At 40.1% G+C, this 14,395-nt stretch overlaps 1 protein-coding gene across 1 annotated transcript in view; it reads left to right on the top strand.

The window, feature by feature from the left end:
- The window catches only part of lrp5 (low density lipoprotein receptor-related protein 5), a 75,607-nt gene that overhangs the window by 47,838 nt on the left and 13,374 nt on the right, over window positions 1-14,395 (top strand). The window contains exons 12-18 of the mRNA XM_084734921.1: window positions 7,466-7,682; window positions 7,777-7,930; window positions 8,610-8,745; window positions 9,079-9,323; window positions 10,109-10,293; window positions 12,456-12,604; window positions 12,799-12,976. Coding sequence (XP_084591047.1) covers window positions 7,466-7,682; window positions 7,777-7,930; window positions 8,610-8,745; window positions 9,079-9,323; window positions 10,109-10,293; window positions 12,456-12,604; window positions 12,799-12,976 — 1,264 coding nt within the window. The remainder of the gene's footprint in view (window positions 1-7,465; window positions 7,683-7,776; window positions 7,931-8,609; window positions 8,746-9,078; window positions 9,324-10,108; window positions 10,294-12,455; window positions 12,605-12,798; window positions 12,977-14,395) is intronic.

The raw sequence follows: 14,395 nt of genomic DNA, 5'->3' as shown, positions 1-14,395 counted from the left end.
CTCTGCCATCTTTTCACTGGGATGGCCATGTCTAATTGTGTCACAGTGATAAATGAATAGGTTTTTTGTGGAGGGGTCAGGAACCTCCCTTGGATCAGAGGCCCATCAAAGTGAATGGTTTATTTTTTCTGTTTGCTCACCCCCACCCTCTGAATGGATATTTAAATGAGTATTCACTAAACAGATAGCTGGATACACTGCTGCTCATCACAGCAACAACATGAATTCTTCTTATTCTGCAGTTTCTGTTCTAGATGTTCTCTTCTGGCTCATAGCAACACAAACATGTGCGTTGCAGAGTTAAAACTTGATGACAAAAAGAACCCAAAAGATGTGGTACATTTGTTAAGCGAAGTCAGTGTGAAATCCAGCTTTACCAGACTCAGTCCTCTGTACAGTCAGTTCCCTGTGTTTTGTGTGGAAGTACATTGGAGTGTATTTTGAGGTCTCTGTAGTGGTTTCCTCAAAGTGGAGAAACTGGAGTGTCAACCCCCAATGGACCATTTCCTGTGTGTGTGCGTGTTTGCGCGCGCGCCTGTGTGTGTGTGTGTGTGTGTGTGTGTGTGTGTGTGTGTGTGTGTGTGTGTGTGTGTGTGTGTGTGTGGACAGAGGAGTCAGTGTCTGTAGGCATCCATCTGTTGCTGTGACTTTCTCTCTTCTTTTTTTGTTTCTTTTTCTGTAGTCCCCTGTTCTCCCCTTGAACTTCTCATTTTAGTATACTCACTTTGTCCGGTCTACTTCACTGTTCCATTTCTCATTTCAAAGGGTGTAAGCGAACAGTGTAAACACTTCTTAATCATTCTTTATCTGCAGTTAGGGCTGGGCAATGCAAGCCATCATAAGAAGTTTACAGTTTTCTACCTTTACACTTACTTTGTATGTAACGATACTTTTGACAACAATGTCTAGGAAGTCGGAAAGAACCTGTGCTGTTCTGCTGCTCCAACAGTCAAGTCAAACTTCAACTTTGGAAAAAAAGAGAATGCAAAATTCACTAGCCTCTACATCATGAAGAGAGCTGCTGTCTGAACAGAGACTGTGCAGAGATTCATCGAGTGTACAGAGCACCACAGTGTGTCATTGTGGATCAAAAATATTAACAGAAAAGAACTTTTTTTCGTGAAAATCTTGAGTACCTGATGAAAAATGTGAAGTCATATATATTTTTTAATATATCCAATCCAATTATCCATCTGTCACTATTAGCAAGCAACAGCAGACACGGTGTCTAGAAGGGAACCCCAGATCTGCAAGATCTCACCTTAAATAGTTTTATGTACAGACATTTATATACATTGTTATTAACAGCATTTTGAAAACCTCAGAGCAGACAAAGCCTTGGGAACCCCCTGTGATCTTGGGGCCCGGACCACATGTTGGGAACCAATGGTTTAAGTGTAAACCACTGTTAAGTGTTTTATCTTTTAACCAGATCTATCTATCTATTCTAGTTCCACTGCAGTGTTGCCCCACATTTAGTCACATTTGCTTTGGAAGCCTGTCCTTCAATCAGGTTTAAATAAACAGGTCAATGTTGTGTAGCAGAGAGGTGCAGTGGAAGTGTGCTGGGCCCATAACCCAGAGGTTGATGGATTTAAACCATCCTCCGCTACATCAGCAGTTTTGGGGCGGCAGTAACTCAGTCTGTAAGGACTTGGGAACCAAAGGGTCACCAGTTCAGATCCCACACAGACCAAAGTACGGAGTGTGGACTTGTAGCTGGAGAAGCGCCAGCTCACCTCCGGGGCACTGCTGATATGCCCTTTAGCAAGGCACCGAACCCCTAACTGCTCAGGGTGCCTGACTATATGTATGTGTGCAGCCCCTTCACTCTGACATGCATATCTACACGTACTGTTTGTGCATGTGTGTGTATTTCAGGCCTGTGTACATATGTACAAAATTACAACAGTGAAAAATGTAATTTCTCCTCGGGGATTAATAAAGTATGTTGTCTTCTTCCTGATGATGACATATGTTCACCCAGCTGTTGTATTTTATTTCATTTACTTACAAGGACAAAACACTCAACATTTCTGTAAAAGTTCCAGCTGTCTAATTTTCACTTGCAGTCTTTAGTAAGATGTTTTGAAACCTATAAAGTGATAAAATGCATTGTGAACTACAAATCTACTAAACTACAAATCCATAACATTACCAAGGTATTGACGTAGGACAAGTCTTGGAGAGCGTGTGCTTGTAACATTTTGTTAAGAGACAGCCACCCACAAGAAGCATGCCTGTCAAATATCAGAAACTCACAAAAGATGCTGAGAATGAAAATTAAAATCAGAAAGATGTGGGTGGGTGTTATTCAAAACAGAAGGAAGGTCTGAAAACAACAACCTAGCTATTGTATTTAGTATGACCAGCTTGGCATTGTCAGTGCATTTACTGACTGAGAGGTGAACTGTGGTAGATTAAGGTTTTATTTGGGACCACACAGTGGAAGGTTAAGAAATTATAGAATCTCAAAAGGGAAATAACTGCATGTTGAAAGAAATTGAGCCAGTGTACTGAAGGCACACTCATCAGCACACTGGCGCCCAGAGCCTTTCAGGCTACAACGATGTGGTAACGCTTTATCACCATGTCACAGTCTGGTGATTGTTCTAACATGGTGATATTATCTCTACAGTCATACTTTTCAAAACAAAAGTAAAACGACTTACAAACATTACGCCTGCTTATCAACTCCTTCAAGCTAGACAACTTTTCTGTCAGCTTTCACCCAGAGGTTAGCTCTGCTCTTCTGGAATTTGCTTGAGTCACACAGAGGTGAACATTTCTGACATGACAACCAGACTGTAGATGGCTGCAAAAGACATTTTCTTTCTGTGTTTTTCATGGATGGAGAACACTGGACATGTTTGAATTATTGAACAAATTGAGTGAAACCATGCTGAATTTATGGATTGATAGGATCATGCTTAGATCTGCAATGATTGATGGATTAATTAAGTATTAAAGATACCCAAACCAACTATTTTGATAATCATCTAATCAGTTTGATTCCAGCTTCTTAAATGGAAAAATGTTATTTTACTCCTCTGTGGCAGTAAAGGGAACAGTTCTGGATTGTGGTGAAAAGTAGTGGAAATCTGTACTCAAGTACAAGTACTTTTTACATTGCTAAAATATTCCTCCATTACAAGTAAAAGTACTGGTGTTAGAAACATACTTAAGTAAAAGTACAAAGTATTTGTAGCAAAAACTACAGTTACTTTTAAGTGTTGATGTCACTGTCACTTCTCCAAACTAGGGTTTACTAGGGTTTAGGCAATATTGTGCCTTTTCCTGAACCAATAATTTCCTGAACCATGTTTCCTATTATTATTATTATTATTATTATTATTATTATTATTATTATTATTATTATTATTATTATTATTATTATTTACTTTTCCTTATTCAACAAATGGCTCCATCAGACAAAACCATGTCAGATGAGGTGCAGTTACTGCCATGAAAATTAATGAAATATCAATGAACACATTTTTAATTAGTAAAATTCTTAATGGCAATTAATTGATTAATGATGAATCTTACACATCCTTACTCCAACTATGTGCTGCTGCAGTGCTTCTTTTTTGTATGTCCTGGTTTTCATTGGCCTTTTTGTGATCAGATCACCTGATTGACTACTGAAATGCAGATGAAAGGTTTGGATATTAATTCAAATTGTATTCAGTTCTCAACTATTTTAAAAGTAACAAAGTAGATTACATCTTGCAATGGATACGTAAGTACGAATAAAAGTACAGACTTGGATGTCTACTCATAAAAGTACAAGTACCCACCTTAATTACAGTAATTTGAGTATTTGTAATTAGTTACTTTTTCACAATTTTCTGACATTTTACAGGCAAACAACTATTAATTGATCAGTCAAGAAAATAATTGATCTAATAAACAACTATGAAAATAATCGTTAGTTGCAGTCCTAATCATGATGCATTGCATTGCAGCAATCAACATGTCCATTATACCCTGTAGTACTAGTAGGAGTTCTGCATGACACAGACCGCAGTAAGAAAGAAAAACTCTTGAACAGCAGTTACATATCATAACATGGCCTATGATTTCACTGTGTGTGGTCTCTTTCTCTGTGCTGTAACTTGGAAAATAGCCTGTTAGCATCTCATTCCTGGTTCACTCAAACCAACAGACCCCACCAGCTGCAGTCTTTACACACTCTGCACTGCACTCAGGCAGTCTGTATGAATCCGTCCATTTGTCATGCATAGGCACTGTCACAAACTGTCCAACAGAATTCTTCCTATTTATGAAATCTCTGGCATGGCACACTGAAGAACTTCAGGCAGCGTGTGACAGGCACACACACTCACAAACACACACACCCTTGCACAGGCTGCAGATGACCGTAGTGTGTCTAAAATAAAAGCATGTGTCTATTTCAGTCGACGCCAGTCCAGTAATAGCACAGGCGGTGAGGAGGAGGGCTGGACTCAAGTTCTAATTGCAGCCTTGTCAATTGCAGCTCTCACTTTTCCCTCATAGAAAAAAAAATGCACACACACCCAGACACACACACACACACACACGCACACACACACAGCGGGGGATTTGTTGGCAGAGGTGCCAATATCAGTTTTCAACGGCCTACTAATAGATGCCTTGTGACTGATATGCACACAAACACACACGAGATAGAGGGACAGGTTGTGAGAAATTGCGTGTTGTTCATTTCTGTGTGTGTGAGTGTCTTCATGTGTGTCAGCATGGAAATTTAAGGCTTAAACAAAATGTCGTCATTCCATCTGTTACTGAGAATGTTAAAGAATGTGTAATTTCACCATGACTGTTGTGCAGACAACAATAAAAAAACGTGTTTTGTGTACCTGCAGCACCTTTATTTCATGTTGTAAAAATTCGTGATTTGATGTCTAAATGAGCTTGTGTTATGTTAATTTGAGGCTGTCTTTTCTCTCAATCTGCGTTGTCAGAGGGGTGAAGTTGTGTTTTTTCATGTAATTGTGTTTTGTCTATTTTTGTGTTATCTTAAGTTGGAGTGTATTGAGGTCTCTCACAGCAGAGTGGGGCTAAATGTTGGCTCTCTCTTGGTCCTGCTTACTTTCCATTCAGATGGAAACATTAGAAACACCTCAGTAGTCTTTCAGATGACGAAGTTCAGGTCTTAGCTCCCAGTTTTCACTTTTTCCTTTGATTCTTGTGATTATAGTTGAACTTTTAGATGGTCATCAAGTTAAGCATCTGGTGGCAGAGAACGGAATATGTTGTAGTGTTTATTTTCAATTGTTAACAAGCATCAGTCAATACTGAAGCCAAAACTGCCAAAACATTTCATACAGTCTGCATTACTAACATGCATCTTAACAAACAGTAACCGTTTTTCTCGTTCACTTTGGCTCAATTCTCAAATGAGAACTATACTTTTCCAAACAGCCAGTCAAAATCTCACAACACTTAGCTTGGTTCTCACTGCAGATTGGAATTTATCATTCATTCAAGCCATTTGCACATGTTTTGGCACACGTGTGCAAAAGAGTAAGTACAATTGTATACAACTTTGCATAGTAACCACTTGCACATGGCTCACTGATCAAAACTAATGAGCTGATTCTCAGTGAAACTGTCAAACTCTTCACAGCTTCTAAACATTCTTTCATCGTTTGAGCTGTCACATGCAAAATGATCCATTCAGTTATCAAAACCTATGGAAATGTGTGTATCCTTTCTCTGTGTACTACAAACTGAAATTTGAGTCTAGCTGAGTCTAACTCTACACAACAACATTCATGGACAAATCTTACATTCTTTACTAGCTGAAAGCTGTTGTGTATCACACAACTCAAACTTTAGACTTTAGAATCAAACTATATGTGAGCAGTCAGTATCAACAAAAGTAAAACTAAACAGAGATTTGTATAAAAGAAACATTTCCAGCTTTGACTGTCGTGGTGAAAAAAACATCTAAACATTTTGAGCAGTGTGGCTCACACAGTGATAAAACAACTTTTCATTTTGGTGGCACTGGACAGTTTACTGACACAAAAACTAGGTTTTGAAACATGAATGAAATGTTTTGGGTGAGTTACTACCTTTTGCAAACATGCAATAGAGATTTGATGTCCCATGAAACAGTTGTGACAATTGCACTTTACAATTTAGAGAAAATTAAGATTGTTGTGAGAAATGAGCCAGTATGCCAATAATGTCCAAAACTCACTCAGACCACCAAAACACTTCCTACATGTCTCACAATGTGCTCATTGGGCTAACTACATAACTACAACAGTTGTCAATCAGAAAGCAAACACTGTCACACACTGACCTAAAAAACACTAATAACAGGCATAATAACACGATTGTTTCACCTAAATACATATAACATTATAGAATAAGAATAACCTTTATTAACCAAATTAAAGTAACAAGAATGAATCTCAAATGCAGTAATTTGCTTCAATATAAATAGAAAATTGAGACAAACAAACAAGAAATCCCTGAAATTCAATGGCTTCAATGATAATCATTAAAAAAAAAAAAATCATAGTATTGTGTACCATCCCCTTTAGTCTGAAGGACAGCTGGGTTTTCAGATAAAGTTGGAATCAACTATGTTTTGGAAGGGTTATTATTTAATTTTTGAAGATTTTATCTGTATTCAACATGGTCTCTGTAGAAATGCAACAAATTTACCATCTTCCTGTTTTAAATGTCTTTTTAACAGTCTTAAAAAGTAGTGTGTTGGAGTCAAAAAATGTGCTGCAAATCAAATATACAGTGTTTTGCAAGTGGTGGAGTATGAATGAGAAAAAAGTTGATGGATTTTGGGAAATGTGGTCATTGAATGCCTTCTGTGTAAAGCAATGAGAAATATTTCATGGTCCACGCAGACTTGTTTCACTGGCTGTATGAAGAGTTTTTAAAATATGACCAATGCATGTTGAAATGACTGGAAGTCCCCTTTAAAATCATGTTTCAGCTGAAGTTTTCATTATTTTGTCCTACTCTCTAGATGTCAGGTATTTTTGGACACATTTGGGCACATAACTTCCCGTGGACATCCCCGTTTTCTGCATTTTGTCCTTTCAGTGGGTCTCTCCCTCCATCCTGTTTCCTCCACCATGCTTCCAGCCCTCTCTACCCACAACCTCTGTGTCATCTGTGCTCTTCTTTCACTCCCTGGGTGGAAATGAACCCCTCCCCAGGGAGGTCAAATGTCAGGGACACCTAAAGAATAGCAACAATGGAGCTGGTGGATTTGGTGTATTGCACAAGGACACTTCAGTGAAGTTGTTACCATATTCTTTGGGATGTTAGAGGATGTGTTTTACCTTTACAGATCATTTATATATGCATTATATTCAACCATAGCTGGCATTTGTTTTGACCATGAAGAATGCAAAGCTGTAACAATGAGGTCCAGTTGTGGAAAAGCTCTAAAAGTTTCCCCTCTGTCCTCTGTCTGTCATGTCAGGTGATCAACGTGGACGGCAGTAACAGACAAACTCTGCTGGAGGACAAGCTGCCTCACATCTTTGGTTTTACGCTGCTTGGGGACTACATTTACTGGACTGACTGGCAGAGACGCAGCATTGAGAGGGTCCACAAAGCCACAGCGGTACGAGAGATCATCATCGATCAGCTGCCCGATTTAATGGGACTGAAGGCCACTAAAGTGACAGAGACATACGGTAAGGAGGACAGGTCTTCAGCTCAGCTGAATAACAATGAAAGTAAGAAAAAGACGTAAAATTGAAGATTGAAAACTCTAAACTCTGTGTCCAGGTACAAACGGCTGTGCAGCAAATAACGGCGGGTGCAGCCATCTGTGTTTCTGGTGTCGGCAGGCTGTCAGCTGTGCCTGTCCCATGGGGATGGAGCTGCTCTCAGACTTGCAGACGTGTGTGGTGCCAGAGGCCTTCCTGCTCTTCACCAACAGGTACACCTACCTGTCAACCTACAACGGAGCTCAAAAGATCTGATCACCGTTTCACTGTCTGTGTTACCTGCTAACCAATCATGTTGTCCATATACATTAAAAAACACAAAAGTAAAAAAAAAAGGACATGAATGGAGTCAAGGACATAAAACACCTGAATGACAGATGTGGACTACAGTCCCCTGCTACCTAGGCGAGGCGAGGCTGCAAAGAGGTAGGAGCCTCGCCTAGGTACAGTCCCCTGCTACCTAGGCGAGGCTCCTACCTCTTTGCAGAGCTGTAGTATTCAAGTCTGATTTCGGTCTAGAGTGATTCTTATGTTATCTCAAATCTGACTTGATCTGGTTCAGAATTTTCACTCTGACCTGTCGTGGTCTCAGCCAGTGGTCCAGTCTGTTATAGCTCATCCACAGAGAAGGCATTTTAGCAGCATTTTTCAGTTTGTTTCAGTCAAAGTGCTACTATTTTGAAACAGTACAGCTATTTACACAGGCCGTGCAACAGCTTGCATTTTATGATGTACTTAGACAGAAAGCGAACCAAATTTTCACCTAGCATTACTTGCATGAGTTTGGCAATGGGATCTGTACCTCCACCCTAACATGCAGTGGGAGCCAGCTACAATGAAAGCAGCTCTTCATTTATTGAATACTGTTTCATGCTATTTTTTCCTCCTCAGGGACAACATCAGGAGTATCTCCTTGGGGACCAACAGCAATGACGTGGCCATTCCTCTGACAGGAGTGAAAGAGGCCTCCGCTCTTGACTTCGATGTGTCTGAAAGAAGAATATACTGGACAGACATACAGGCCAAGGTGGACATTTACTCTAGTTTGAATTGAGAGTGGGTCAGATTAAGTTAAACACAGACACAATTTGATTTATGAAATTGTATATAAAATTTGTCAGGTTGTATATGTATATAAATTCTCTCTCTATAAAAAATATGTTCTGTAATTCAGCCAGAATACATGTTATGAGTAGTTTGTTGTTTGTTGTTGTATTTTATGTGACCTTAGTTGGAAAATGCATTTGATGAGATGAGAATCAATTTGAATATAATTGTGAGGCTTTAATCAAGAGGAAAGCTGTGATTACCTCAAGTTAATCGAGTTGTTTCTTTCTGTTGCTCCTGTCACTTTTCTTAGACGATCAGCAGAGCATATATGAATGGCAGCTCTGTAGAACACGTCATAGAGTTTGGACTGGACTACCCAGAAGGTATGGCAGTTGACTGGATGGGTCGTAACATCTACTGGGCTGATACAGGCACCAACCGCATTGAGGTGGCCCGGCTGGATGGCCAGTACCGGCAGGTTCTGGTCTGTAAGGACCTGGACAACCCACGCTCACTGGACAACCCGCGATCACTGGCATTGGATCCAGCCAATGGGTGAGAATGGGAACATTTAAAAAACACATATTGGCCAGATTTACTTAATTGTGCAACATCTGCAGCCTTAGAAGCCTCAGCTGTGGCTGCAAACAGCTGAACAGTTAATAAGAACAGTTTGTGGAGCAGATTCACTGTCAGACACCTGTTTGATGCTGGAGGTCCATGTCTCTCAAGGGTATGAAGTGGTGCCGATGACTTCATGTAGCGTGCCTCTTCACCCTGTCTGAGGTAGTGAGGGAGTGTAGCAGTGTCATAGCGTTGGTATGTTGGTACAACAGCCAGCGTCCTGCCTCTATTCCCCCATAACTTCCAGCTGAGAGAGGCATGATTCTATTAAACCTGTTTGTTAAAGAGGCCGACATGATCAGTGTTCATCCTGGGCCAAACCACCCCAAGACATGCTGATCTGCCTCTGTGTATGTGTTTGTGTGAGTGTGAAGTACCTGTGCCAGCGTGTCAGATTCCCTACCACATGTCACTCACTGGGTGATGTCTTGATGATGTCATGGCCCAGAGCTGTCAACACGCTCGCCTCGAGGCATCTTATGTCATTTTATAATCATGTACAATGCTCACGCATTAATAGAGACAATAAAAACAAAGTTGTCTTAACAAAACAAAAGGTACAAAGTGGAAACAGGTTCCCTTTCTGGAATAGATGATCCAATTCAATAAATATTGTATGGGAAAAAAACAGCATGACTCTTTGATAAGTGTTACATACACAGATGGATATGTTGTGCATGTGTTTCCCAGGCTGAAGCAGTGTTTTGTCTCCACAGCTACATGTATTGGACAGAGTGGGGCGGTCGGCCTCGTATAGCCAGAGCTTACATGGATGGCAGCACCATCACCACCCTGGTGGACAAAGTGGGCCGGGCCAACGGACTGACCATTGACTATGTGGACCACCGACTCTACTGGACTGACCTGGACACGTGCATGATTGAAAGCACCAATATGCAAGGTTAAGACATGCACAGACACACTCTATCAACCAGACAGTAACCATTTAACTTAACAGCACACTTCTTTGTAGACAGGGTGTCCATGAGGTCTTAAAAAGTTGATCAGTCAATTTAGCAGCAGTTAAAAAGTATTACAAAAGGCCATTTTCTGAGGCTGTATATTTTGTAACTTCTTTTTAATGTATATGTGTCCAAAGAGTTGAATTCTAATATTTGTGTGATTGTAATCATTGCAAAGATGAGTAGTGCTGCTCTGTGTTCTTAATTTATGGAATCCTGTTCAACATCATCCTGTTTGACATCATCTCAAAAGGACAACTGTACACTCACTGACCCACTTACTTATTACTGATTGATAACATTACTCAAATGTCCCTTTACACCTGGGTGTTAAACTACCTAACTATTGGGGAAATGTAAGTTTTTACTCAAAGTGGTGATGAGGTCTTAAAGTGTATGAAAAAAGTGTCTTAAAAGGTATTAAATTTCTTAAACTTAAACTTCAGGATTCCTACATATACTCTGGATAACAGTTACACCCTTTAAATGTTGTGTTTAACGTTTAAAGCTCATCTACTGATGGTCCTACCACCACTAAATTCTGCTCCTCCTCCTTCTCCTCTTCATCTCCCCGAGCCGTTTTTCATTAACAGCAACTTCAACACATGGAAAACACATTAAGCAGCCCGAAGCCTTCTCCCTCTAGATTGTCAAGTGACCACAGAAATATGAACACTTAAAATCATTAGAATTCAAAGTCTACACTTTTTGTTTGGTAGCTTTTCTATCAAATCATCCACATAATCACATTGGAACACAGTTGTGTCACATCTACCAAAACTTGAATGCATCACATAGAGCTTTTATGTGTAGAATGTCAAAGTCACAGTGAAACAGCAGTTAGACTGGCCTTATCAGATTCTCTGTCAAGTGGAACATGAGAACAGACTATAGTTATGAGAGTGTTTGATAGGATCAGTCACAGTGGGCGTGGCTTAGCAAATACAGAGGCACAATGCTGAGTAGAGGAGTGTTTACCTCCACCCAGACCTGCTGCCTCACCTGCTTTGTTAGATCAGGAGGAGAAGGAGAAGGAGGAGGAGGAGGAGGAGGAGGAGGAGGAGGAGGAGAAGGAAGGCAAAATGAATACATTGGATCTCAACCATGCTCTTGCTGGCTTTTATCCCAACACACACCTCTGACTCATTATAAACTGCACTGGCTACTAGGGCTAGTTGCTAAAAACAAGATAACTGAACAACTGACATGAGGGCACCGACACCTGAAACTTGTTTTTTTGTTATTCCGTCACATCTTCAGCATATATATCAGCCTGGTTACTAATGAGTTTGCTGAATTGAGGTATATTTGTTTGTGACCTTGGAAGTAGTTTAACAGATAAAAAATTAATTTCATGTCAGGATTCTGTGTTAAGATCATTATTATATAACAAGATTGTGTAATGGTATATTTGAGTTTGATATATGATACATTCAAAGCGCAAATCCATTCATCAATGTAATGATGTAGTTGCCTTGATCAAGACCCATTGAATACCATGTATTTGTTACACAGCCTCTGAGTAGTTGCTGCTGACTTTGTGGAATATTGCTCAGAAAATACCAGAAGGTATATAAACACTAAGTCTCAATTTATCTTCAGGACAGTTGTTAATATGACCAACAGCAGCTATCACCAACGGGTTGACTTGACTTGTTAAGTTATTGTTTAACCTCCACCAAGGAGTGCAGATTATTGTCTTTGTTTCTTTGTTTCTTTGTCTTTGCCAGATTCATTTTTAAATCTAATGCCTGGATTTGTATGAGATTCCTTATTCACATTCTCATGCTAAAAAAAAGGGGGCAAATGTACTGATTTTGGAGACCCTATGACCATTCGTCCAGTGCCACTGTCAGGCCAACTCTCAGCTGTCATCTGAGTCAAACTCCTGACTCCAAAGTTGTATATTTGTTCTGCAACACAGATGCTGCCATCTGTATCCCAAATTATTAACAGTACCAGTAATTCTTCTTATTCTGTTATACACAGTTAATCTACGTGAAATTGAATACAGTTCTAAAATGATGGTGGGAGCATGATGCTTGGATGATGAAATTGCTGTAGTTCATGATAAATGCAGACACTGTCATATCGTTTGCAGGCCTTCAGAGGGAGATCATAGTGGATGACCTCCCCCACCCCTTCGGTCTGACTCAGTACAGGGACTTTATCTACTGGACAGATTTTAACCTGCGCAGTATTGAACGAGCAGACAAACGCAGCGGCCTCAACCGCACTGTGGTGCTACAGGTATGTAACCAGTTTGATTTATGGGTCAGTAACCACATTGTTTGATTTACACCCGTGTTCCTAGTTTGATCTTTTAGACACTTCTATCATAATCACAGAGAGACACAAAACAACATCAAAGTTTATTGATAAAATATATCAGTCAGTCACAATATATTTAATCCAGAGACTCTATTCCATCTATGTGTCCTCAGGGCCAGCTGGAGCTGATGCTGGACATTCTGGTGTTCCACTCCTCCCGTCAGGAGGGAACCAACGAGTGCTCACACAACAATGGAAACTGTGCTCACCTTTGCCTCGCCACACCCGCTGGTGCCCAGTGCCGCTGTGCCTCTCACTACACTTTGAACACTGATGGACGAAACTGTAGCTGTAAGTACAGAGCTGCTGGGATTCAGAGAGAAAGTGTGTGGGAATGGATGGCCAGTGGTTTGAATCCCAGGACTAGCTGTTAAAACCAGTGAGAAACATCAACACCTTAAATAAGTCTGGTTGTTGTGTCCTTGAACACTAAATTGCAGTACTGCTGTTCTAAAATAAAAGCTGCTATTCAAATAACCACTGAGTAGACTGCAGAGGGCTTAAAGAAAACTGGGCATGTTCTTCAAAGCTTCCTTAGCACTACATGCATCATAAGTTTTACCTTAAGCTCTCCCTTTAACTTACGGGCTGTTTCCCAGAGTCTCCTTGGCTAAGATGTACCTTCTGAAAAGTTTACTTTCAGAAGGGCTGTCTGAACCACTCGTAAGCTGATGCACTCTGTTCATCCTGTCACACTTTTAGCTTTATTAGACCAACATTATGCTTTTCAGATGGACAGTTGCGGTATAGTTCACATCTAGGCTACTTGTGGAAATTACATCATTAGTTTAAAATTAACTTCATGAAAATTAATGATGAAAACAAAGTTTCTTTGCAGAACACGTCATGAGAATGTTGTCATTTAATCTGTCTGTTTTTATCATGATAGTAGCCTAATGAAACATATAGACTCTCTCCGTTGCACTAATCCAGTTATTAAAAATTATGGTATTTTATTTCATTAAATGTAATGGAGCTAATTGAGGATATGGCTTTTTTTGACTGTCTGGTTAGTCTATAGTAGCCTGAATCCCAAACTGACCCTGAGAGCTGAACACTACCAGCAGAGGAGCACAGTGCTGACAGAGAGCACATACACATGGGTGCATGTGTGCATGCACACACACACACACACACACACACACACACACACACACACACACACACACACACACACACACACACACACACACACACACATTGCAATTAAACATGGAAGTGCCTCCACAGGTGCCTATTGTTTGATGACAACAAATTTGTATTAGATCTTTTGTTTGTATGAGAACAAAATCCTTCACCCATTTAGCTCCAGGCCCTTCAGCAAGTCTCAGACTGTGGCATATATGTCTTGATCCATACTCTGTTTTATATTTTGTTGGCTGTAGGTTACATATTTATGGGAACTATCACAAGGTCTCGTCTAGACTCTTAAATAGATAAGCAGGCATATCTTCCTTTGTTGTAATATTAGATTGAGGTAAAATAATTTTGACAACACTTGTTATATTAAAACATAATTTATGAACCTTTACATGTGATCACTTGATGTATGCACTGCAGTGAATGACAGCTTACAGCTTGCAAAGTACTTTAGCAGTTCTTCCTTTAGGACACCCGCAAAGGGACAGACTGAGAAACATTCGTAGCAAAAGAAGTTCCTTTGCTAAGGTATACCTTCGAAACCTCCGTAGAATGCTAAGGTACATTGAA

Source organism: Lutjanus erythropterus, chromosome 13 (genome assembly GCF_056507025.1).
Source record: "Lutjanus erythropterus isolate fLutEry1 chromosome 13, fLutEry1.hap2, whole genome shotgun sequence".
Classification (NCBI taxonomy): Eukaryota; Metazoa; Chordata; class Actinopteri; order Lutjaniformes; family Lutjanidae; genus Lutjanus; species Lutjanus erythropterus.
The sequence above is the reverse complement of the archived record's forward strand: the minus strand, read 5'-3'. Positions and strand labels throughout refer to the sequence as shown.